The sequence below is a fragment of the Metarhizium robertsii genome (assembly GCF_000187425.2).
Source record: "Metarhizium robertsii ARSEF 23 chromosome Unknown MAA_Scf_5, whole genome shotgun sequence".
NCBI lineage: Eukaryota > Fungi > Ascomycota > Sordariomycetes > Hypocreales > Clavicipitaceae > Metarhizium > Metarhizium robertsii.
Window position 1 is genome coordinate 2,557,268 of NW_011942193.1, and position 23,346 is coordinate 2,580,613.

Genomic DNA, 23,346 nt, shown 5'->3' on the forward strand with positions numbered 1-23,346 from the left:
GGACAACTTTCTTTACAGCTTGCCCTTTATTGGCTGTGTCTTATTAATTTCAGCATACATACGATCAATCTCTCCTCGGAATTCTCGGGCCGCTTGCGCTCTCTTCAGTTTCAACCTGTATCATATCGTCAGCGAATTGATCACTTGGCCCTGGCAGTTTTCGACAACTCTATGGTACTCACGTCGGTGTCAAAAGGTCATTGTCAACCGTAAATGGCTCAACATCAAGAAGAATGTTTGCAACATGCTCATACTTGTTGAACTTGTTCTTCCTCCCAATCGTCTGCAGAATATTGAAAAGCTCTCCCTGGACCTTTGGATTTCGGGCTGCTCGCTTCAAGGCGGCCACGTCCTCGTGGCTAATAGGCTGACCAAGAACTTTGGCCGCAAACGGTGCAAACGTCTCCGGGTTTATACCAAAGATGCCGACCAAGGTAGACTCTTGGCTATCACCGTGTACAAATGCATTCGCAATAAGGCTGCAATTCGCAGTGTACACGTTTTCAAGACGTTCGGGCGCCACATATTCACCTTGTGAGAGCTTCAATACGTTCTTCTTCCGATCGATGATGGTAAAACGGCCTAGTTCATCAACCGTTGCGACATCGCCAGTATGAAACCACCCGTCTTCCTCTATTGTTTTCTTGTTCTCTTCCTCGTTCTTGTAGTAGCCCTTGAATAAAATTGGGCCACGTACCAAGAGCTCCCCGCGGGGATATGGCTTGTCGTCAACACTGTACTGTAATTCAGGGATAGACTCCAGACAGATCTCAGCGACCGGGCTAGGAGGACCGACATGACCAGTGTCAAAGTCTCCAGCCAGCGGCACTGTTACGGCTCCGGCGGTTTCCGTCATACCGTAGCCTTGGGCGAGCCTCACTCCGAACATGGCCGAGAGGAACTCTTGAACCTTGGGGTCGAGTGGCGCACTGCCGCTGGCAAGCTTAGTTGCCCGGCCAAGACCAACTTTCCCCCTGATCTTCGGTGTGAAGATGCGGTCCCACAGCCAATGCTGAACAGTGGCTTGACCGATAGGGAGCTTCATGGAAGCCACTTTTGTGTCTAGGATTCGTTTGGACAAAGTTCCTCTGAACCCTTCAGCCTCAATCGTACCAGCTCTAATGGCACTGTTAAAACGGTTGAACAGGCGAGGCACAGACACAAAGCCCGTGGGTTGGAGAATGAGCATGTCGTCTACCAGTCCCAAGATATCTCCTCGGAAGAAGCCGCAACTCGCACCTTCAGCAAACGTGGCATGCTCAACCAATCTTTCCATGATATGAGCCAATGGTAGGTACGAAATTCCGACGTCGTCGCTTGAGGATTTTGCTCCAATGCGAGCCGCGGTGTTACCTGCAAGTGTTGCAGCATGGGTAAGGAGGACCCCCTTCGGATGACCAGTCGTGCCAGAAGTATAGTTGATAGTGTAGAGGTCCTCGGGGCCAACAGGACGCATAGGGCGACCGGACTCGAGACCGATTTTTTCCACCTCGCTCATTGAGAAAATCTGGATACCAAGGTCTGACGCAATAACGCTCAGAGCATCCCTCTTCGAGTAGCCCTCCATTTCTCCGTTTTCAAGTTGGTCAAGAGATATAATTAGTTTAAGACGAGGAAGGCGAGGTGCAAGCCTCAGGAGTGTCGGTATATGCGGGAGGGAGCAGACCACGCAGGCTAGCTCGGCATGATTGATAATGTATTCGGTGGCATCCGGACCCAAGGTTTCGTAAATAGAGACGGCAAAGAGGCCTTGCGACATGCAGGCAAGGTCTGCAAGCATGCAACTGTCAGTAACACGTTGGACCTGGCAAATTTCCCCTTGAATGTGTGTGGGCTTACCGGTTATCTGCCATTCCGGTCTATTTTGGCACCAAAGTCCAATCCCATACTTGTCTTGGGGGTGATTGATCCGATGGTGAAGTTCCACGAGGCCAGCTCCAAAGTTTTTGCGACGTTCAGCAACATTGCTGTACGAGACCCACGAATACTTGTTATCCCATGATTGCGTCTCTGGAAACCATTTACGAACACCCATACAGTTATTGTTGGGAACCCGTCGAGCTGACTCGTCAAATAGGTCGTGTATGGTTCTTATGTTGGGATCTAGCGTGCTAATCAAAGGCTTGTCTTTTACTTGCCAGTGTCTGTAAATGGGAGACCTTCCCGGTCTTTGGGTCCCTGGGACTGCAACTCCATGAGGTTTTCCAGGAGGGGGGGGCTGGTTCAGCCTCTGCCCCAAAAGACCAGCAGCAGATACGACCATATTAGAAAGACCAGGGATTTATCAGTGTGTGAAATATATCTTTTGTATGAATCGCGGGTTACTCTCCGTCATCAAAGTCAGGACAAGCACGTAGCGCGTTGCTTGGGTGTAAGTCAGTCCTTGCAAAAACTTGCCGTGGTGCAAAGGGAGGGTGTCTATCCGAAAGAACTTCGCTCAACTGAAGAAAGAAGAATGGGAAGGGTTAATCGACCTAGGAGAACAAAGCACCAGTTCCCCAATCTCTAAATGCACTTCGATCATTATGTCGGTGGAGCCAGGGCAGTTATGTAGAGAGTGTGCCTTGCCCACGAATGCCAGGGGCCCGGCGTCGGACAAACACTCCCGCCAGTATCCCTGGCCTAACTGATGGATTTCCATGCTTGTGATTTGCGGGGGTTCGGCCAAGCTGTGAGTGAGGCCTCGTGTATGTATGGAGCCAAGTCCAGGCTGTGTTTGTATGGAGTAGTTAGTGCAGAGGTCTGAACGTACTACTGTTGTAGAAGGCGGAGTTGGCTTGTGGTCGGGGTTGCAAACGGGCCGGTACTCCGCACATACAGTGGGTGTATGTACTACATCCATGGCTCCTGCCGTCCTAAGCTCCTCGCCCGACCCCGCGTTGACCCCCCGAGCCAAGGCGCCGTAGCCGAGGCAGGTGCTACCGAGGCAGCCCGCTGTGCCCCCAAGCCAGACGTTTCTGCAGCACACCTACCGAGACTGGCCAGGACCAGTCGATACATACGACGTATCTACTTAGTATGCAACACGGTTCAATGTTCAGTGTTGACCAACATTGAAGCTCATCCCTGAGCGTAGCAGCCTACAGCCTCCAATCGTCGTAATGCCAATATCAGTGGCTACAAGGCGTCTCACTTGGTTGGTGTTTCATCTCGGCAGCTTGTCTTTACTTCCACCCCGATTTGGACGTCTTCAGGTAGGCGGGACCAATCGCCTGTCGCCTGGATCTCGTTGTCTCATAGCCCTTGGCGTCGTCGTTGATCAGCAGCGAAGGTAGTATTATCAACCAGATCCCGGACTCCACCGCCATCGATTTTCACGACTAGCAGTGTTTTTCTCGACCGCACGTCTTGCAGGCACGTTTGTCGACAGCTTGCGTGATGTTTCCAAAACTGAAGCCAGCGGCCCGCTTATCTTTACTGGGACACAGCAAGAAAGTGCCAGGTCGGGTGATTCCGAAAGCCGGTTTTCGTGACAGAGTCGTGTGCTAAGCGGCAGTTCATTCCATGGCAATACATTTCCTATACTACAACGCGTCACTGACACAAGAATTTCGTCCAAGGTCCCATGTCCAGCCCAGCTGCAAACGAGTCAAACCAATTCGTAGTAGTATTCCGCCACTAAACGACCAACTTAAAGAGCCAAATCTCGCATCAGTCGCTGTCGCAAACCCAAACAATCCACCATGAATTTGCGCCGTCCACTCTTCTCCTTCACAACTCCAAAGGTCGTATTCATCCGCGCCAGTCGACCCGTTCAAAACTTGGGCGGCCGAATCACCTCTGACAAGAACCCCGGATCCCCAAAATTCGACGTATGCTTCCCTTCCTTCGCATCCTGCCGCGAAGTCGGCGGCTTGCCCAAGTCGGACACTACATCTCTCGCCTTCTGGCGCAGACCTCGGCGAGGCTCGACGCCACTATCCAGAAGAGGTTCCTTGGAGTAGGAGGCCGTAGTTGAGACAGTGTAGGTGGACGATGCGTCCGAATCGGCGGAGCTGGTGGATTGCCGCCGCATCGTCCTGTAGGGTAGTAGTATGGGTATGGAGTAGGGTTCCGCAGGTAGCAAGGGTAATCAACAGGGCGATGAGCGGGCAGATCTCGCGCTGCCAACAAAAAAAAAGAAAAAGACAGGCACTTGAGTTGACGGGGGTTGGGGCTCGTCCTTGGCGTGTACGGTCAGTCGTCTCCCACGGCGCCCAGAATACTATGTGCTGCGAAGAAAAGGCGACGATGCGAGTGAGACAAGAGGGGAAAGGGACAGCAACAACAAAAGAAGGAAGAAAGCAAGGTGCTCATAGAGTGAGCGACATCCTGATTACCCCGGCTTTGACTCGTGATCCCAACGAGCGAGCCAACATGAGCATCGCGCGCACCTCCCAACGCCATTCCCAATGTGCGCTGGATTAGAACGCCACATGCCTGCCGTGTTTGATAGGTGCGCAGTCAGATAGCCGGGGGACCCTGTCTGATTGCATCCTTTTTCACTTTGTAATACTAATACATACGCTGGTTCGTTTGACCGAGAAAGCCTCTGGGAGGTAGACAGAGAGCGCTGCAATTTTTATATAGTACTGTCCGTGACTGACTGGTGGTGAATGGAAATGTCCCTTGGAGACTGTTTCGATGTCGTGATGGTGATGCCTCTATGGCTTTTCCTGGGCCTCGCTGCTAGGATGACAGGCAACACGTCCATATCAGGAAGGCTGATAACAAGGTGCATACACAGGTGCACGCGAAGCCATGCCTCTTGCGATGCGACACGGAGTAGCGTGCTTGAAATCGCATGGAAACTTATGGCGTCCAGAAGACGATTTTTTTTGAAACGCGTGCCTGGCATGACTGGGCGTCGGTGATTGCGTGGAAATTGCGACATGGCGACAATCATATTTCGAAACAGTCCTTTAGGAGTCAGAACACTGTTGATCTTTTCATGAGCCATCTTGAAACTGGTATTTACGACATTGTCCATACTAGACCTCCCTCTCATTCCCCTTGTCCTGCCCCCCGGACAAGGTCAAAAAAAAAGAGAAAGAAAGAAAAGCCCTTCCCATTTGATATTTGTGCAGGCGCCAAAAACTCCGTGTACCCAATGCAGTCATCACCTGGGAAGTATTACACCAGAACGTGGGGCAATTGAAGCCCCTTTGAAACGTGCCCCGTCTCCCAACCACTTTACTACTAATAATACTGGAACAAGCATGAAGCGAATAGGTAGAGTTGTAAAACCGAAGAGTTTACTTCTTGATCTCGTCTGGGGCAAATCGTTCAGACACCTTGACGCGCTTGTTGCCAAGCATCCTGATCTTGTCGGCCAGCTTGTTCTGCTTGTCGAGCTCAACAATGTCGTCGCCGCCGCCGATGCTGACGCCGTTGACGAGAATGTTGGGCACCGTCCTGCGACCAGTCTTTTCGAGCAGGACATCTTGCAGGGACGCACCTTGGACGTGCTTATCGAGTTCGACTACGAATGGTGCGGGGGCGATGTGGTATTTGTCGAGGAGAATGCCCTTGGCTGTCTTGGAGAAGGGGCAGTACGTCTTGGAGAAGATGACGACTAGTAGCTTGGTTAGCAGCGATTTTCCTCCATCTTTTGTCTCCCCTCTCTGGTGTGAACATATTGTGAAGAATCCTACCTGGCGCCTTTTTCAAAATACTACTCAGCTCGGCTTCCGCCTCGCTCTCCTCCTTTGGTTCCTTGGTCTTGGTCTTGGTCTTGTCTGTCGTCTTGTCTGCATCGCCTGACACGCCCTTGTCGGCGGCCGCACTCTTGTCCTTCTTGGGCTGGCCCTCCGCTGAATTGCCCTTGCCCACAATCTCACTCGGGATGTCGGGCTTCAGCCCACCCTTTATATTGGCTTTGTCTTTGGCGTCCTGCTCAGCCTGTTTTAGGCGCAGCTGCATTTCGGCGGTGATTTTCCTGTCGTCTTCGTCAACGTCGCCGTCGGCGTCCTTGTCTGCGGGAATTTGGCCCGCCTTCTCGCCCGTTTTGGTGTTTATTATAGCTTGCCCTGGCGGGGATCCCTTCTTCATTCCGTCCATGGTTTTGTGGTAAAAGTCTTGGATCGTGTGCGAGTCCTGGCTGGGGTCGACGCCAGACGAGTAGAATAGAAAGAATACGACGGTAGCAATGGCCGCCAAGGCGAGGAGACGTAGCCGTCGTGGGGAAGGCATATTGTGATTCTGGAGAGTATATCGATGGGGTTTTGCGGACGAGTAACTATACAAGAGTCTTAAATGCTCGATCAGCTGCTAGATCAGCCAGAGAGCACCGCTGGTTAGAGCTTCGCTATAGCTGCGGTGGCGTCGCGGCTCTGTCAAGTCGTCGTTTGGAAAGTGTTTGACGTCGATGACTTCTGAATGGGCGACTTGGGGTTGTGTTGCGTCAATGTCAGAGTCGCGCGGGTGAATTCGTGGGAAATTGGTCAGGTATCTTGGCGGAGGGCCTCAGGAGACATGCGAGCATGCGAACATGGCTCTACTCCCTGGTCTGTACGGAGTATGGAGTAGTAGTACCAGACATGGACGGAATAAGCTTGCTGGAGCTGTAGCAAGGTGCATGTGGTCAAGTGGTCAAGGCTCTCTGGACTGCAGGATTGGTCACTACTATTAGATGTGGGTCCAGGTCTGCCATTCCCACCGTCGCACCTCGGACGTCCCAGCGCCACCTCATGCGCACATGCATCTTCTCTCGGGCATCACAAATCATCCGGCCATCACGCAGCTCACTTCAGTCCCGCTGGATTTGTACGGAGCCAAAGTAAAAAGACACTTGGAACTAAATAATATTATCATTATACAAAAGATGCAAGTTTCCACTGCATACCTCGCACCTGGAGTGAAGCCAGCCACTCACTTCTTTCTTCAATGTCATGACTCATGTCAACGCGTTGATAATCATCAGCGCCTAATAATCCCAGCATCCCTTTTCGACTGTAAGCCAATATGTTCATCGACCTGTTGCCTTGCCGCTTTGTGCTATGCCCGGGAGAAAGTTCGTGTCATAAGGAAGACAAAAGAAAAGAAGACAATAAAAGGAAACAGAGGTGGTCCAGCCAAGAGTCCTAAAATCGCTTCCTCACCCATTCTGGCCGAGACTCGCTATGCAAATGCATCAAAGTATACACCCTGGGCACTTCTCCTTCTCTCTCATGCGTCGATTTCGGCGGATTTATAGGTGCTGATGAGGCATGACCGTGGCTTTTGTGTCTGCCTAGCCGCTTTAAGTGAATATCTCGATGTGAATGTGAGTAGTGTTCGGTAGTTGGCGCTGCATTTATGCCAAAGGCCAGAGCGATTAGAACGAAGATGGACAGCATCTTGCGCGACAACCCGGCGGTCATTATGCAGAGCGCCATACCATCTGGGTGAAGTCGAATATTTGTCCGGGTCAAGGGATTTTGAAGGCTAAATTTATATTAATGGCAGATGGTTTGAATTTGGAATGCCGCACTGATGCGAAAACTTGGTGAAGGCGGCCAACGATTTATATCCATCTCTCAACGTCACCCAGCCCCTTCTCTGAATGAAAGTGACGACATGGAAACCACTAGTCAGGGCTAACTTGACATCTTACAACTTCACGATACTCTTCTTCATCAGGGATGAAAACTAGCTTCTGGCTAGTCAAACTTCGCGAATCCCGCGCAAAGAGATTAATCGCAATTGTGCCCCCCGTTGGTATGCAAGTTGGCAACTGACCACGACGACCCCGCCACCATGGAATGGAGGGGAGGGTTAGCACCAAGAAAATCCGCAAAGCTCTCCGTATTTCAAATTTTGGTGTGTAACTACCTAGGTATCCAAGAGGCGTCGTTGTCGATTTCTTTGGACCTAGCATGACCAGTTTTCAGAAGACGCATCGTCGGCTGTGGTTGTACTAGGTCCGACGACAACGTAAGCCCTTGTCATAGGTGTAAGCAAAGCGCTGAGCCGGGCGGGCCAAAATTAAAGCTGCTTCGAAATTCGGGCTTGTTGGAGCTTCCGAATTCGAGTCTTTTGAAGCTGCTAAATTTGGTGTTGGTGTTGATGTTGACTTTATCGAGGTGCGGGTGACCCGTGGGCTTGGTGACCTGTGGAAGGTGCCTTCAAGACTTTCAACACCAAAAACAGCAGGATCATGATGATCCACAAAGATACGTGTCGGCATAAAATTTTAAGCCAACAATAAATTTAGGCGCGAGTCAGCGGCATTACGTGTTTTTTGTTCCACGCTTTAAGTGGCCGAGGCTGTCCCTGGATGGCCTTTACCGGCGCGCGCGGTCATGGATTACCACTTGGGCTACATCTTTCCGCTTTGCTTGAAAAGTTGGGAATCGGGCCACATGCAGACACAGTATGTCGGGGCATGCAAGTGACAGCCTGCCCCAGACTAAGCAGTTTAGTTTAGCTGGTTGTCGGCCAATAAAAAGTGGACGGACAGCTTGGTGCCAGTAGTAGCCACGCTGGCGGGTTTCGCGATGGCGCTTTCTACCACGTTCGATGTCCGACTGTGATATCCGAATATATGTGTCCTTTTCAAAAATTGACTCATCCATTATGAACAACGTATGCCTGTTGATTGCTAGTGTCGGATCGTTTCAACAGAGTCGGCTGGCCGATGCATCATCCTCTGTCGATATACCACAGCGACGACACGCTTAGATTAGGTCGGACCAGATCATTGTCTTAATTAATTAGCGGGGAGTATTGTTTCGCTCTGTAGTTGAATGAAATTACAAGCATGATACGAGTATCGTGCAAGCATAAAATCTAAGATAATATTAAGCTATACCAGGCCAAGGACAATAAGAGACTAAAAAAAATAAACCATCTCAGCGTAATTAATACCATGCCGCGGCCCGCTAACTAAGGTTATCTCGCGATAGCCTCAGCTACCGTGATCATGGAAGTAAGCCTTGCATGTTGTAGTTTGTGCCCGTGACTCACGCTGAGTCACGCTGAAAACCTAAAATACCCACACACGTAGTATATCTACAAGGTCGCGTCCGCATTCCGAGTTAATCCTGTTCCTCTCCATCCAAGTCATCTGCCTCTTCTGCTATTAAGCTGACATCGCCCATAGCTATCTACAGATCATTGTCTACGAGCACGCCTACAACACACTCTGAGAAACCTAGCCACGCATTCTTCTCGGGGCCAAAATGCCTGGGTCACGCTCAATGTCCACTGATCTACCCACGATGCTAGCCTTGCTGTTCGGTCTAATCCTCTGCATCTTCTCAGCGCCCTCGATAGCTGACGACTCTAATTCTTCCAATGTCCCCAAGCCAGACCTTATTTGTCACACATCTAACCCCGACGAATGTTACCCACGGGTATTCCAACCTACAGAGGAATTCCAGATCGTCCACGATGATCAAGAACTGCCCAAAGGGCTCCACGTCCGCTTAAACATCTGGACAGGTCTAAAGGAAGCCAAGATCAATGTCCCTGACGAGATCGATCCTTCTCTAGAAGGGATGCCCGTTGACCAAGCCGTGGTCATCGTCGACCATGAGGAACAGCCAGGCGCCCCCAAAATCCCGAAAGGCGCGCCAGAGTATGAGCCGGTTGGAAAAGTCAAAGGATCACAGCATGAATCCGCCGCGCTTGTCGAGGGACTGAACATGCTCAAGAGCGGAATCAGCAAAAACGGTCAAGCATTTGACGATGCCCTAGAGACGCTGGAGGATCTCTCCCACGACATGTACTATGGTTTGAACATTGCCGAGGATACAGAGGCCATGGAAGCGCTGCTGTGCCTCATGAGTGGCCAGAGCGCTCCAAGTACCAATGGAGCTGTTCCTCACGACCAGCAAGCTGCCTCGATTTTGGCTGGTGTGTTTCAGAACAATCCAGCCGCACTCAAGCAAGTTACCGGTTTCTGGCCACAGCTACTCGTTGAATCCAGGTGCCCCAACACCGGCAAGTCTCTGCGCCAGAGCCTCTATTCCAGTGTTGAACCATCACGGAACGGAGACGGCGCAAATGCCCAGCAGGCAGCTGCCCGGGTCAAGCCCAAAGTTTCTGTCATCAATGGACTTATCAAAGATGGTTCTATTCGAACACACTTTCTCAGAGAAGGAGGCATGGAATCGCTATTGAAGGTGCTCATTCCCGAGGATAAGGCATGGGCTGGTGCTCAACGAAAAGTTGGGCAGCTTGTGCTGGATAACTTCTTGGATGAAAACACGGGTGCGGCTTTGGGGGAATGGCCCTATGTACCCAAGCTGAGCGATGAGCTGTGTCAGACGGAAGAGTCTGGGACGGCCGAGGGATGCTGGGACTATCATGTCGAGAGGATTATGAAGTCGAGCAAGGCCGGTAAGGAGGACTGGAGTTGGCAGTTAAATGACCGACTGGTGGCGGCGAGGCAAGAGCAGAGTAATGAGAGGAAGCATGAGGAGCTGTAGAAGCGTACATGTACCATTGCATAGCTACTAAGTACGTACTTAAGTAGGTAATTGGTAGTCAGATGGCAGCTGAACTAATGATATATAGTATACCCATCCGCTGGCCAGCGCACACGACAATTACGTCGCAGCTGTCATCCATCTCTACTATGGAGCCTCTTCAAAAACCACATAAGACTGAAATCACGTAATGCCACATTAACTATCATGTTGAGAAAATAAGGCACCATCCGTACTGTGGGCGGCCTTCTCCCACGGTCATCCTCCAACGTCAACCCTGCACAAACAACCCCAAAATTTTCCATCACCAAATCCACCACCACTCAACCTCGCCACCACATCAAACAACGGCCCAATACCATCTCCAAAACACATGGCGAAAAACAAAGATGCCGCCTATCGAAACCCGCCCCCATCCTTCCAAACACCGCGCCCTCCACGCCACGCAGCCCTTCAAACCCTCCCAGATCATCCACACCTTCCACCCACTCATCTTACACCCATCGCTCTCGCAGCTCGCATCCGTATGCACGCATTGCCTCCGTCCCGGCTCGCCGCGCGCGTGCTCCCGCTGTCACGCCGCATACTACTGCAACACCAGCTGCCAGCAAGCTGCCTGGACGGCCGTCCACTCCAAAGAATGCAAGGCCCTCCAACAACGCAAGCTGGGTTCCCGAACAGGCGCCGATCTCCCCACCCCCGTGAGAGCACTTCTCCAAACCCTTCTCAACAAGGAAACTGAAGACGGGATCGCTGCGCTAGATGGGCACACCGAGGAGAGGAGGAAGACCAAGAGCTGGCCCGACTTGGAGATGATGGCAATGGCGGCGTGTGCCTTTGCCGGGAGACAAGGGGAGAGCAACATCCGCCGGGCAGTCGAGCTGCTTTGCAAGGTACATACAGCATACATGTTCCCACCCCTTTCAACACTAGTTTTTTCTTCTTCATCAAACGTACCTGACTATCCGCAGATCCAGACGAATGCGTTTCACAGATGGGACGTGGACCTAGGCCAGGTAGGCGTGTTTCTTGAACCGACGCTCGCCATGGCCAACCACTCGTGCGTGCCCAACGCCGTGGTGCAGTTTGTAGGCCGCAAGGCGATACTCAGGGCCGAGAGGCCGATCCACGCCGGCGACGAGATTGAAATATCCTACACGGGTGCGTTCCGAACCCTCCCTCTTTCCTCCCGGGGCAAACAGGCCCCGTTAACACACACGCAGACTACACGATGCCCCTGTCCACACGCAGGGAGGCGCTCGAGCAGTACAGCTTCGAATGCACATGCGCCAGGTGCAAGGGCGACCTGAACGTGTACCAGGTCCGCACAGCCTACCCAAGCACGTACAGCGTGGCGGACGTGTCGGGCGGCGACGAGCATCCCGCCGTCACGGACAAGACCACGCAGGACGTGGCGGCGAGATACACCACGGAACCAGCACGGCTGCCAGACTCGCTGCCCGCCCGCTACGCGGCTCTCAAGGCGCAATACCGCCTTTCTCGGAGGCTCGCCGACGCCCGTCTGTGGGCCGTGTCGCCCGTGCCGCAACTCCTCGCCGAAACGGCAATCTACTTTGCCGAGAGGGCCGACTTCCCGTGCGCCCTGGCCGTGACGGCATTGGCAGCGACGTCCTGCGACCCGTTCCGCTATGCAGCGCCGTTTCACCCCGTTCGCTTAAAGAATCTCTTCATGATGGCCAAGTTGCTAGCTAATACTGCCGAGGGCACGGGGAACACGGCGGCGGCGGCGGCGGCGAGAGGCGGACTGGATCAGAAGCTTCAGGACACGCTGTCGAATATAGACCAGGTTTCACTGTGTCAGATGCTGCTCATCATGGTCATCAAGATGTGTCCCGGGGAGCTGGCGGATTGGGAGCTGAGCGTTGCGGCGAGGGAGATGCTGGCCGATATTGGAAAGCTGCCGGGGCGAGAGAAGGAGTTATCGCTGATAAATGCGTGGGCGGCAGATGGGGACGCCGAGGCGTCAAGACTGTTTTTCGAGTACGCGGTGGTGAGGCAGGTTGGCGTCTTGGCCGGGATCGGGATGGAGGTGGTGAGGTTTATAACGGAATCTGAGTAGCTGACAACTACCTCCTTATCAGGTTGGTATCCTCGAAGCGGATTCAGTCAGCACAGCAAAGGCTGAATTTACAATGTGATGAGTCACGAGACGTGTATTGAAGCGATTCAGCCTATAACGGTAATAGCACCAATCCCTAGTGTCTGTAATATCAAAACCCCAAGGTGGCATTGCTATCAGTCTTGACAGTAGGGCTCGAGCCCATCGCGAACCTTCCTGTCCATTCCTCTAGATTCCTAGACGCACGCTTCGCCGTTGTTTTACGTGTTTGCTAGCGTATGTAACGGGAAACATGGGCGTCTCAACAACCATGATAATCTTTCGCATTGTCGGGGGTGTTCGCATACCATTGGAGGAGATACCAGCAGGGTACAAGCTGCGCAACACCTTTGCGTTGGGTAGTTACATGGCTTCTCATTCAAAGTCCAAGTTTGCAGTAATCTAATTGGGCAATGTACCGATAGTGTTGTATCTCGTAGAATTTCGATGTCAGATTTGGGATGTCGTCAGTCGCGTCAGTCAGACCATCAGAGCCAAAGCACGATTATCGTCAGAGAACCGTGCAGTAATTTTTCTGGTTGAATATTTCCAATCATTGTCGACTGACTGGTAAGACAACGTCGAGTTCCCCTTGCAGTGGACGTAGATAAATGCATCAAACTTCAACAAGCCCGGCTCAATGGCTGCGCCACAGGAGCTAGTGGCCCATGCCACCCATCACCAACCAGATGTTGAATTGCGGAGAGAGCACAGCTGCAAGCACTTCCGTCATAGATCGATCAAAGTTGCATGGGTACCTTACGGGGTCGTTGTCAACGGTTCTGTGGTGGTCCTGCTATTGCAGCATCGATGGTGCGGGGACTGGACTGATTAGCTCGCTAGATTGTACAGGCTGGAAAACTGCCATCAAGCCAACATTGAACATATCAAGGTGCGATCCCGTATTCGCCATGTCGTGTTGACCAACACCTCTTTGTGTCTTGGCATTACTCAGACAATTATCGTAGTACCCAATTCCTGCACAGCAAACAAGAAAACGGAATGTAAACAGTCTCCCACTTCTAATGGCTGCCAAGTTCAGGCCGCTGCAGGCCTAAGGCGTCGTCTGTCACACACGGAGCTGTCTGCGTCGTTGTGAAGGAAGGGCGGGTTGTGTGTTGCTCAGGTGTTGGCGGCACTAATAAATCGATAAACATGTCTATGTACGGAGTACATAGGTGACCCATCCGTTAGTCGCTGATGGCAAGTGGTTTCCCATCAACCCATCTGTAGAGAAGCCTCGCCATTCAGGCTCGTTTTCTTCTCCCCACCATCCATTCAGGCATCGAGAGCAACAGACATGGAAGTTCCCGTGGCTGGCCATATCCTCAATTCGCGTTCCTCATTGGCCTGTCTAGCTCCAGATTGTCCTAGGCCAGGAACCTGACCTACTCTGGAGCCGGCGCTGCCGACATTTCCGAATTGAGTCCTTGGCGTCATCAGTCAATACCTAGGTAACATTGAACCTCTGAAGATTGCGCTTCTCACTGACATGAAAAGCTTTTTGTAGGCGAAGCAGTTTCAAAAGTGTTGCTAGACGTCACCATCGAGTTCTCCACGATAGATCCTGCTGTGAGGCATTATTCGCAATCCGCCGCCTCAAGCGAAAGCATTATTGCACACACTAATATCCTCGAGGCCCAAGGCCCAGACGAAGCAGCTTAAAAAACATGCCAACCTGGACGGGGCAAAAAAGATTTTGTGGTGCTGCCGACCCATTGGATTGTGTGCAACCAGGCAAAAGGTAATAAAGAGCATGGGTGCTGTGTTCCCTCCGCCCTTGCGTCACATCGGCGATATTAGCCGCTTGCGTACGGTTGTTTGAACATCCAGCTTGCGGTTCGCAGGATGCCACACAAATTACAAAATAACATAACAATGCCTCGGGCCTGCTTGGTTTGTCCCCTCCCAAGGCCTAGCAAGCCTGCCAGCTTCCCATGGCACGTATGTACATGCGGCCTTTTGTGGCTACCCTCCGAAGCATTGGCCATTGTGCATGCCGCCGATGCGGGCCACCGCTATCTATGGCGCACCTGTATCAATTCGGCAGTAAGCTTTGATACCAGCCTCGTCGTCGGTCTCTCGGAGGCCAACCACGGCACTTGTGGTCGACACTGGAGAGTCGGTCAGTTGAGTTACAGATAGACTGCGGTACAAATAGATGACACCAACGATGAAACTGAACCTTGTCCCATGAATTGCGAAGAGATGGGGTGGCCGTCTTGAAACCTCGGTGATCAGCCCCCAGCAACACAGCGGGGCCTTGTTATTTGAATGGCATGCACCTTCATCGTCATCCCTCACGATAACTGGCCCAAAGGCATGGTGCCACGATGCATAGCGAGTGTCGAGACACCCCGGCAAATGTCCCTGAACCAGAATCTGATTCATCAGGCCTAGTCGATGAATCGGTTACTCCTAGTATTCTGCTTCAGCATGACGGCCAAACCTGGGCCGTGCCAGCCGGAACCGTGCCCACAAGCCTGCCACGATGTGGCAGATGCTTTTGATGGATGTCTGTGGTAGCCTGGCGTTATGGGTACGGATACCCTGGCAACTGGCAACCACCTAACCTCGGGCGGCCTGTGACGAAGTTTCTCTCCTCACTGATGAGAGGAGGCAATTGTCGCATTTAACCAATTTTGTTGCCCGTGGATGTAGTCGGAACGGAGTAGAATACGAGAGGAGCCGCTACCGCACAACAAAACCAGGAGGCAATAACATAATAGTAATTCACCAGGCGGCCACTGCCCATGTCGTCATCTTATTGCGTCTCAGTGCGTCTCCTTACGTCTTAGGCATGGGTGTAGCGTGTGGCTCTCCAGAGACTTGGCGCCACGCCGAGACTTAGTCGCCACCAGCCCAGCCGGGCCGAGTGCTGGTCTTTTCAATGTTGTGCTGAGTCGTTGGGTGGTCGTAACCATTAACTTTTTTTGTAGGCGGAAAGACGTCAAATGATGGGTAATATGGAAGCTGGCAGGCTGGGTGCGAATGGCTGGGCAGGAAGAGGGAGAGTAGGAGGAGGGACTTGAGGATAGAAGGAAGCAGGGGGAAAAGTTGAAATCATACGGAGTACTCCGTAACTTGATAGTAACAAAGGGGTCGAGGTCGAAGGGCGATGCCTGCCTCATGGTGACACCGATGCCGATGCCGATAAATGCTTCATGATGGCGACGCTGGCACCAGAGTGCTAATCCTGGCCATTGTTGCAAAGCTCTGTCATAGACGCTGCAACTGATCAATGTTTGCCAAGCCGCGCATGGAGCCGGGCAGGCCATTTTCTGGCCCATTTAGCCCCAACGCCAATGGAGTGTGGATGGCGGGCCATTGCAACGTCAACTGGTGAGCCACGGATTGCAGTGCCACCAAGTCATGCCCCATTTCTGTTGGTTAAAATTGCATTAGTCCGGCCAAGGCCGTTGCACCCCGTTGCCCTTGCTGTTATCGGCCGGTGCTCTGTTAGCTCCAATCTAGCTTCCCGCCTGGGAGGTCTCTGGTTGCTTCGTGCCTTGCTTCGTGCCTTGCAAGTTGGAGAGAGGTGTGGTCAATTGATGTGTGAGGTCCGGACTGGCGTGTGTGAGAACTGAAGCCCACCGAGCACCTGCCGGCCCTGTTTTTTTATTTCTCGTTGCCCCCATCTCTGGCTGCCTTTCTCGGCCTCTTCTCTTTTATTCTTTTTCTCACCACCACTCAATCATCGCATCCAAGCATCTTCAAGCTATACGCTAACCCAAGTGATACTGCATTGCCGCCTCTGAAGCTCTACTCGCATCTGTAGCACTGCTTGTCCTTGACAGCACGCCTGATCTGTTTTTCTACACGCCAGCTTCCAGCTGCCAACTCCCAACCCCAGTTCTCAGCTTCCTCGGCTTCTTGGCTCTCGACAAGATCGAATAGCCCAAATACATCAACAGCCACTGCACCACCACTGCACACCTCACACCTCGCGTCTCCGATTGCAATGCGCTACTCTGCAGCCTTCGCCGCCTTGGCTATTGCCTCGGCCCACGCCCAAACCACCTACAACTACACCAGTGAGCTGGATATGACAATTGATCCCAACAGTGTCAGCCAGACTGATCGAGGCAAGTACTCTTCTCAACCTTGACTACCTAGGTAGTTGGGCTGTGTTAGGTGGTCAAAACGCAGCTCTAGTTGCGCATGCCTGATTCACCCATCGCTAACACCATGACTCCTGCAGCAACTTGGTGCCAGGGCCAGACAAACACTTGCCGTGTCCTCTGCAATGCCGACGCTGCTGTAAACGAATGCACAGAGGTATGTCTATCTTCTCGCGAGTACTCTCAGAACTGGGTCGCTTTGCCATCTTTGGAATTGACTTTTGCTGAATACTGCTACAGTCGGACCTCAAATGGAAATGCACTTGCAATTCGAACAGCTCGACACCCGGTATTCAGTACTACAGGCAGACCATGCCATTCTACATTTGCCAGGAGGTGTTCAAGAAGTGTATCTCTCAGAACGCTGGTAACGCCCAAGGTCAGGATACGTGCAACAACAACATTCAGCCTCTCTGCGCCACAATCGACCCTCCTAAGAGCCCTGTTAAGGACAGCGGCAGCGATGGCTCCTCTTCCACTGCCACCACAGGTGCCTCCCAGCCCTCTAAGACGAGTGGTGGCAGCACCCAGGTGACTTCTACCAGCTCCAAGGGTCTTGCTGGCCCTACCTTGGCCCCTGTGGGCAATGGTGCCTTTGTTGCTGCCATGGGCTTGATGGCTTATCTGCTCTAGATGGGCTGAGAGCAATCTGAACACTGTCTGCAGCTGTACTAGATGCCCATTATATGACTCGCGACTTGCTCAGACAGACTGCTTTCGATTCTCTGTACCCACTTTGTTACACAGTACTATCTTTTTGTTTGCATGTCTTTTTTTTTTTAGAAAAAAATATCGAGCTCACTCACGAACTTTACACCCGCCTAATGAACAGACGACGCAATGATCGAGGGTTATTTGAGCTTGTTTTTTTTTTTTTCTTTTCTTTTCAGCTACGACCGGTCGAGGAATGATGTGGTTCGAAAGTCAAGCTGTATCCTCGCAAACATGGTTCGTTGGCTGAGACCGAGTCGAGAGATGAGAAGTTGAGCAATCACGCTGTGTTGATGGGGAGGCCAGTGAGAGACACTAGTTTGGTGTTGAGTTTTAATTCGAGATTCATCATAGCAAGGGGCGAACTGGAGTAGTAGGAAATGATTATTCATGAGGCGAAGAAATAAGTATATCACTTTTGCTCCCCATGCGACGCGGACGCTTCTCGTGACATTCCTCCAGCCAGTTGAAAGAATGGCATAGACCTTGCGTGATGCCTTGATGGAAATGCAGCAGATGACTATGCCAAGCGATGCCAATCTCCGCCAATTCGCGTTGTTGAAACCAGCATGTGCGAGGCATCAGATGGCTTAGACAAATCCACTGCGAAGAGTGCAATATTGTAGTTAATCGACTGCTACTAACACAACACCTCGTTGACTGGTAATCCTGTCTTATATGTGCCGACCCATATTATCGGAGATGTTGTACTGTACTACTTCTACTACCACTACCGACTCTTTAAGGGTCCTGGAGACGGTGGCGCCAATCACGCTTCAGCTGTGATCTAGATTCTGTTCTGTTCGCTGTGGCTTTCCACAAAGGTCGATGCTGGAACCTTGCATGTGCAGTATTGCCTGTTGCCTGTGGCTGTTATCTGGGTTGTGGGGGAAAAGCGGTGAAGAGGGAAAGAGCCGGCAGAATCTGCATCCCACCTAATTTTTTTTATTTGCAGTCCGGCCTTGGCCTACCAGCACGGTGTATCGAGAAGTCCAGCCTTCCTCATTCCATGGTCTTGTCTTCTCTTGCACAAGATGGCGGGCACAATTAACAAACCAAAGAGTGAGTCTTCAGTTTGTAGTTAATTATAATGCCTAGTATTACTACAGCAACCTAACTGCGAACCATAGAACCCAAGTCCAAGAGAGGCACGACCCGTCTCCGAAACAAGATTGAAAAAGCTTCCGCAGCCAAACAGAAGAAGCAGCGAAAGCTCGCCAAGAAGAATCCAGAATGGCGGTCCAAATTAAAAAAGGACCCCGGCATCCCCAACTTGTTCCCGTACAAGGAGAAGCTTCTACAGGAAATTGAAGAGAAGCGCCTGAGAAAGGCCGCCGAGGCCGAGAAGAAGAGGGAAATGGCCAAGGCTGTGAAGACCGGTGCCACCCAGCAGGGCGGCGAGGAAGTCATGGACGATGCTGAGGATGCCGAGGGCTCTGTTGGGGACGTGGATGATGAGTTCATGGACGAGGATGTGGATGAGTCGAATCCCATGGCTGCTTTGCTCGCCAGCGCGAAGGCTGCGGCGGCGCAATACGACAAAGAGCTGGCGGAAAGTGATGGCATGGACGATGACGACGATGACAGTGACGATTCTAATAATGGCGGCATGAATGAGGTTTCAGTCGGCCAGGCTTCGTCACGCAAGACGTACGACAAGGTGTTCAAGCAGGTTGTTGAGCAGGCTGATGTGGTTCTGTATGTCTTGGATGCACGAGATCCCGAGGGCACTCGATCGCGAGAAGTTGAGCGCAGCATCATGGCCGCTGCCGCTGGCGGCAAGCGCCTCATCTTGATTCTCAACAAGGTCGATTTGATCCCCCCAAAAGTTCTGCGAGACTGGCTCGTCCATCTCCGACGATACTTCCCCACGCTACCCCTCCGGGCCTCTGGTGCCGCTCCTAATGCCCACGTCTTCAACCACCGCGAATTGACGGTTCAAAGTACATCCGCAACACTCTTCAAAGCCCTCAAGAGTTACGCAGCCAGCCGGCAACTCAAGCGCGCCGTGTCCGTCGGCGTCATCGGTTACCCCAACGTCGGCAAGTCCTCAGTCATCAACGCCCTCCTCAGCAGGATGAGCGGCAAGGGCGGCAGTTCTTCCAAAGCTTGCCCGGCGGGCGCCGAAGCCGGCGTGACCACCAGCATTCGCAGCGTTAAAATTGACAGCAAGCTGACGCTCCTCGACTCTCCTGGCGTCGTGTTCCCGTCCTCGTCATCCGTCCAGTCCGGTGGCCTCGTCAGCCTCAAAAACGCAACTGAAGCACATGCCCATCTTATTCTCCTCAACGCCGTCCCTCCCAAGCAGATTGATGATCCCGTCCCCGCAGTCGGCCTTCTCATCCGCCGTCTCTCATCCTCCCCAGACCTGATGCAGAAACTGACCAATGTTTATGACATTCCGGCTCTTCTACCCAACAGACTCGACGGCGATGTCACAACCGACTTTTTGGTGCAGGTTGCTAGGAAGCGAGGTCGATTGGCGCGAGGTGGCGTTCCCAACATCCACGCTGCTGCCATGACTGTTGTTACAGACTGGCGAGATGGCCGTATTCAGGGGTGGGTTGAGCCGCCTGTCTTGGCTGTCGGGTCGGCTGATGCCTCTGCCGGGCCTGCCAAGAAGGTCCAGAATGTGGGTGAGGATGAGGTCATGCCGGACCAGAAGGAGATTGTCACGGAGTGGGCTGCCGAGTTTAAGCTGGATGGCTTGTGGGGGAACGATGAGGGTGCCGCGGCCGCGGAGGATGCTATGGAAGAGTAGAGCTGGCTTAAAATGGGTATGGTTTCATTGTCATGTATGGCGTTTTGGGAATAAGGACTAGATGCAAAAAAATACAATCATTTACGATCACCGTACTAATTAGTATGCTGGTTGTTGAATCACGATATATATCTCTGGCAATCGCAGATGCTTTCCAGGCGCAAATGTACTGTTGTATGAAATTCAGCAAAGTACGCGGACCTTTATTATTTACTTGTTGCTACTCTCCGCATTTACACGGTAACCAACTCCATCTTGACGCCCCTCTTGCCCGTCCTCTCGTCCTTCTCATCCCTGACCTTGACCTTGACCTTCTGGAACAGCTCAACCTTGAGGTCCCTACTGCCCCTCGTCACGAGCGTATACGTCTCGGCATCAAACTCGCTCTCGGGCTCGGGCTCAGCCAGGTCCCGCAACCTGATCAAACCCTCGATTCCAAACCTCGGCACCAGCACCACGAAGCCGTTGCTGAAAATCCTCATGACAAAGGCGTCTTCCTCTGCGACGTTGCCCTTGAGTGCCTGCCCCACGTAGTATGCCGTGCTTGCACGGCCGGCCATTTGGGCGTTTCTATGACGGACATTGATGTTCTTGCAGACGGCCTCTAGGCGACCTCTGCTGCGGACGGACGGGTGCACGGCCTCGTAGCCGATGGCGGCGGCGAGCTGTCTGTGGGCGAGCAGGTCTGCGTATCGGCGGATGGGGGATGTGAAGTGCGTGTAGATCTCCGAGGCGAGTCCGTAGTGCCGGAATTCGGGATACGCTTGGGTGCCGGAGCAGAAGTACTCGGCGGACATCATGCAGCGGGTGGCCATGATGCGGACCAGCGTGTTGAAGAAGGGATCCGACTTGTCGACGCAGGCGTCGAGGGAGTCGGCGAGGGCTTTGGACGTATCTGTGCGGAGTTCGAAGCCTCGCTTGACGCGTAGCTGGTCGGCCAGCTCGTCAAAGTTGGTCTTGGGGGGTGCTGCGTGGCGACGAAGGATGGCGGTTTGCGGGAATGCGTCGTATATTTTGGCGGCGACGCTAATGTTGGCGAACAGCATGAACTCCTCGACGAGGGAGTTGGTGTCGAGGAGCTCCTTGGTCTTGACGTCGATGGGGTCAGAGGTTTCCGACTCCATCTGGACCTTGACCTCTGGCGAGGAGAGACTAAGGGCGCCGGCGTCCATGCGCTTCTTCTTGAGCTTTTTGGAGAGCTTGAGGAGCATGCGCATCCCGTTTGTGAGGTCGTCTTGCTGGGAGGTGTCGTCGATGCGGAGCTGGGCTTGTTCGTAGCTGAATGCTTCGCGAGACTTGATGACGGATTTGGTGAAGCGCACGCTGACAATGTCGGCGTTGTCGTTGAGCTCCCAGAGGACGGAGAAGGCGTATCGCTCAACGTAAGGTTTGAGCGAGCAGAGATCCGTACCAAGCAAGGGCGGGAGCATGTCGATACGCTTGTCGACAAGGTATACCGTTGTCCCACGGATGCTGGCTTCTGTGTCCATGGCGTTGGCGGGCTTGACAAAGTGTGACACGTCGGCAATGTGGACGCCGACTTCAACGTTTCCGTTGGGCAATTTGCGAGCGTGCAAGGCGTCGTCGATATCTTGGCAGCCTACAGGGTCGATACTGCAGATGAGAAGCCCACGGAGGTCTTCTCTATCTCTCCAGCCTGGGTCCTCCACACTCGCGGGTACTCTCCAGTCATGGCCTTCCTTGGGGAGGCAATCCAGGACAGTCTTGGGAAACGGGCGATACTGAACATCCCATTCTAGAAGCAGAGCCTCTGTCTCGGCGGCCTTGGTTTCAAGTTCGCCGAGTGAGCGGACAAAATGCCCAACTGGGTGCCTAGAGTCTCGCTCCCACGCGTCGATAGTTACAAGGAGTCGCTTACCCAGGAGTTCAGATACTTGTCGCGTTCGTAAACGAATCTTGGGTATCTTCTTATCCATGGGAATGAGAAAAACACTATCTTGTTTGCGGCCCTGGGATGAAGCGGACTTGCTGGCTGAAGATGGATCGATATGTCCCACATATTGACGCCAGTTTCGTTTGATTACACCAACCACCTTGGCAGTAGGTTGCAACTGACTTTCTGACGAGGACTTGTGTGTCCGTTTTGCTTCCTCCTGCAGCGCTTTTCGCTCTTTGTCTGAAACAAAGTCATTTCGGTCTTCGGTGTCCGCATTCTCATTCTTGGTGATATTGTCTTCTTCGATAATCTTGGTAGATGGTTCCTTCCACTTGTCTTGGGGAAGCATCTCTACGACGACGACATCTCCATCAACAGCACGGTTGATACTCTCACGTCCTAGAATAAGAAGAGGTTTGGAGAATGCTGGGACTTTGATGGAGCCCTCAAGGTAATTGTACGGCGAGACGTTGAAGATGCCTTGATGCATCAATCCTGCCTTCACGCCGGTCATCATCCTTGATAGGCTGTAATACTCAGGGTAAAGCATTTGCGACTGCTTCTTGAAGCCGCCCAGACTCAGACTCTGGGATTCAGCCACCATGTCAAGAAGCTTGTCTCCATCTTCAAGACTACCCACGTAGTCCCGTAATGACAGTGAATTGAGGCCTTGACTGCGCGCCTTCTTGAGGTTCTCTTGGTCATCGCTCAGCATGACAATGGCAGGAACCTTGCCTGCTTTAGTCTCAGACAGGTGTTCGCCGTACCATTTGACAGCCATACGAACAGCACGGTCATTTCTATCATTGACGCTCTCATTCAGCTCCCGGTTGACGTATGTCTCTAGCCGGAAATCGTTGAAAAACACGTAAAATCGCTTGTCTTCGCTTTTGGTAAGCCCAATCAAACGGTTGTACAAGGGCAGAGATCTGTTTCTAAGCTCCTCCAGGACCGTCTGCAGAATAATCACATCGTAGAATGCTGAGCTTTGCTCAAAGAGATCCATAGCATTGAGAAGTGCATTTGTATCCGGCACTAGGTAATGTCCTTGCGGAAAGGCCTTGGTAGCGGCAGGCTTTTCTGACAGGACAAATGGTTGAGCTATCCCGGTATTAGCAAGCATTTTCAATGAGAAAAGTCTCTAGCGTACCTTGTTGAGATGCATTTCTGGGAGCCCCCTCTAGGCAAGCTCTACATAACTTGGAGGAACAGGGAATGTCGGTTCTGAGATAGACTTCCCTCACGATTTTTTGGACCTTACCACTGCGTGTTGAACGAACATAGACTTTGCTTGAAATGTTGGAGGCCAAGGGATCCCCCTCGTGGAATCTCTTCAAGCTCGTCAT

The 23,346-nt window shown here is 52.4% G+C and overlaps 7 protein-coding genes across 7 annotated transcripts; 4 read left to right on the top strand and 3 right to left on the bottom strand.

Annotated features, from left to right (window-relative positions):
- Positions 1-12: 12 nt before the first annotated feature.
- On the bottom strand, positions 13-2,263 carry MAA_03898 (long-chain-fatty-acid-CoA ligase; the record flags this gene model as incomplete). Its single annotated transcript, XM_007821896.2, has 3 exons — positions 13-115; positions 183-1,770; positions 1,840-2,263. The coding sequence occupies 3 exons, from the start codon at positions 2,261-2,263 to the stop codon at positions 13-15; spliced, it is 2,115 nt and encodes a 704-aa protein (XP_007820087.2).
- A 2,971-nt stretch (positions 2,264-5,234) lies between these two features.
- On the bottom strand, positions 5,235-6,171 carry MAA_03897 (Glutaredoxin; the record flags this gene model as incomplete). The annotated part of the gene is made up of 2 exons (XM_007821895.1): positions 5,235-5,554; positions 5,634-6,171. The coding sequence occupies 2 exons, from the start codon at positions 6,169-6,171 to the stop codon at positions 5,235-5,237; spliced, it is 858 nt and encodes a 285-aa protein (XP_007820086.1).
- Positions 6,172-9,140: 2,969 nt separating this feature from the next.
- MAA_03896 (uncharacterized protein) lies at positions 9,141-10,391 on the top strand (the record flags this gene model as incomplete). The annotated part of the gene is made up of 1 exon (XM_007821894.1): positions 9,141-10,391. The coding sequence occupies one exon, from the start codon at positions 9,141-9,143 to the stop codon at positions 10,389-10,391; it is 1,251 nt and encodes a 416-aa protein (XP_007820085.1).
- A 389-nt stretch (positions 10,392-10,780) lies between these two features.
- On the top strand, positions 10,781-12,550 carry MAA_03895 (SET domain protein; the record flags this gene model as incomplete). Its single annotated transcript, XM_007821893.1, has 4 exons — positions 10,781-11,284; positions 11,363-11,552; positions 11,615-12,444; positions 12,494-12,550. 4 exons carry the CDS (start codon positions 10,781-10,783, stop codon positions 12,548-12,550), a joined length of 1,581 nt encoding a protein of 526 aa, XP_007820084.1.
- A 4,148-nt stretch (positions 12,551-16,698) lies between these two features.
- Positions 16,699-17,264, top strand: MAA_03894 (PCI domain-containing protein; the record flags this gene model as incomplete). Its single annotated transcript, XM_007821892.2, has 2 exons — positions 16,699-16,788; positions 16,872-17,264. The coding sequence occupies 2 exons, from the start codon at positions 16,699-16,701 to the stop codon at positions 17,262-17,264; spliced, it is 483 nt and encodes a 160-aa protein (XP_007820083.2).
- A 1,112-nt stretch (positions 17,265-18,376) lies between these two features.
- On the top strand, positions 18,377-20,103 carry MAA_03893 (GTPase; the record flags this gene model as incomplete). Its single annotated transcript, XM_007821891.1, has 2 exons — positions 18,377-18,404; positions 18,473-20,103. 2 exons carry the CDS (start codon positions 18,377-18,379, stop codon positions 20,101-20,103), a joined length of 1,659 nt encoding a protein of 552 aa, XP_007820082.1.
- A 233-nt stretch (positions 20,104-20,336) lies between these two features.
- MAA_03892 (mitotic control protein dis3) lies at positions 20,337-23,346 on the bottom strand (the record flags this gene model as incomplete). The annotated part of the gene is made up of 2 exons (XM_007821890.2): positions 20,337-23,101; positions 23,151-23,346. 2 exons carry the CDS (start codon positions 23,344-23,346, stop codon positions 20,337-20,339), a joined length of 2,961 nt encoding a protein of 986 aa, XP_007820081.2.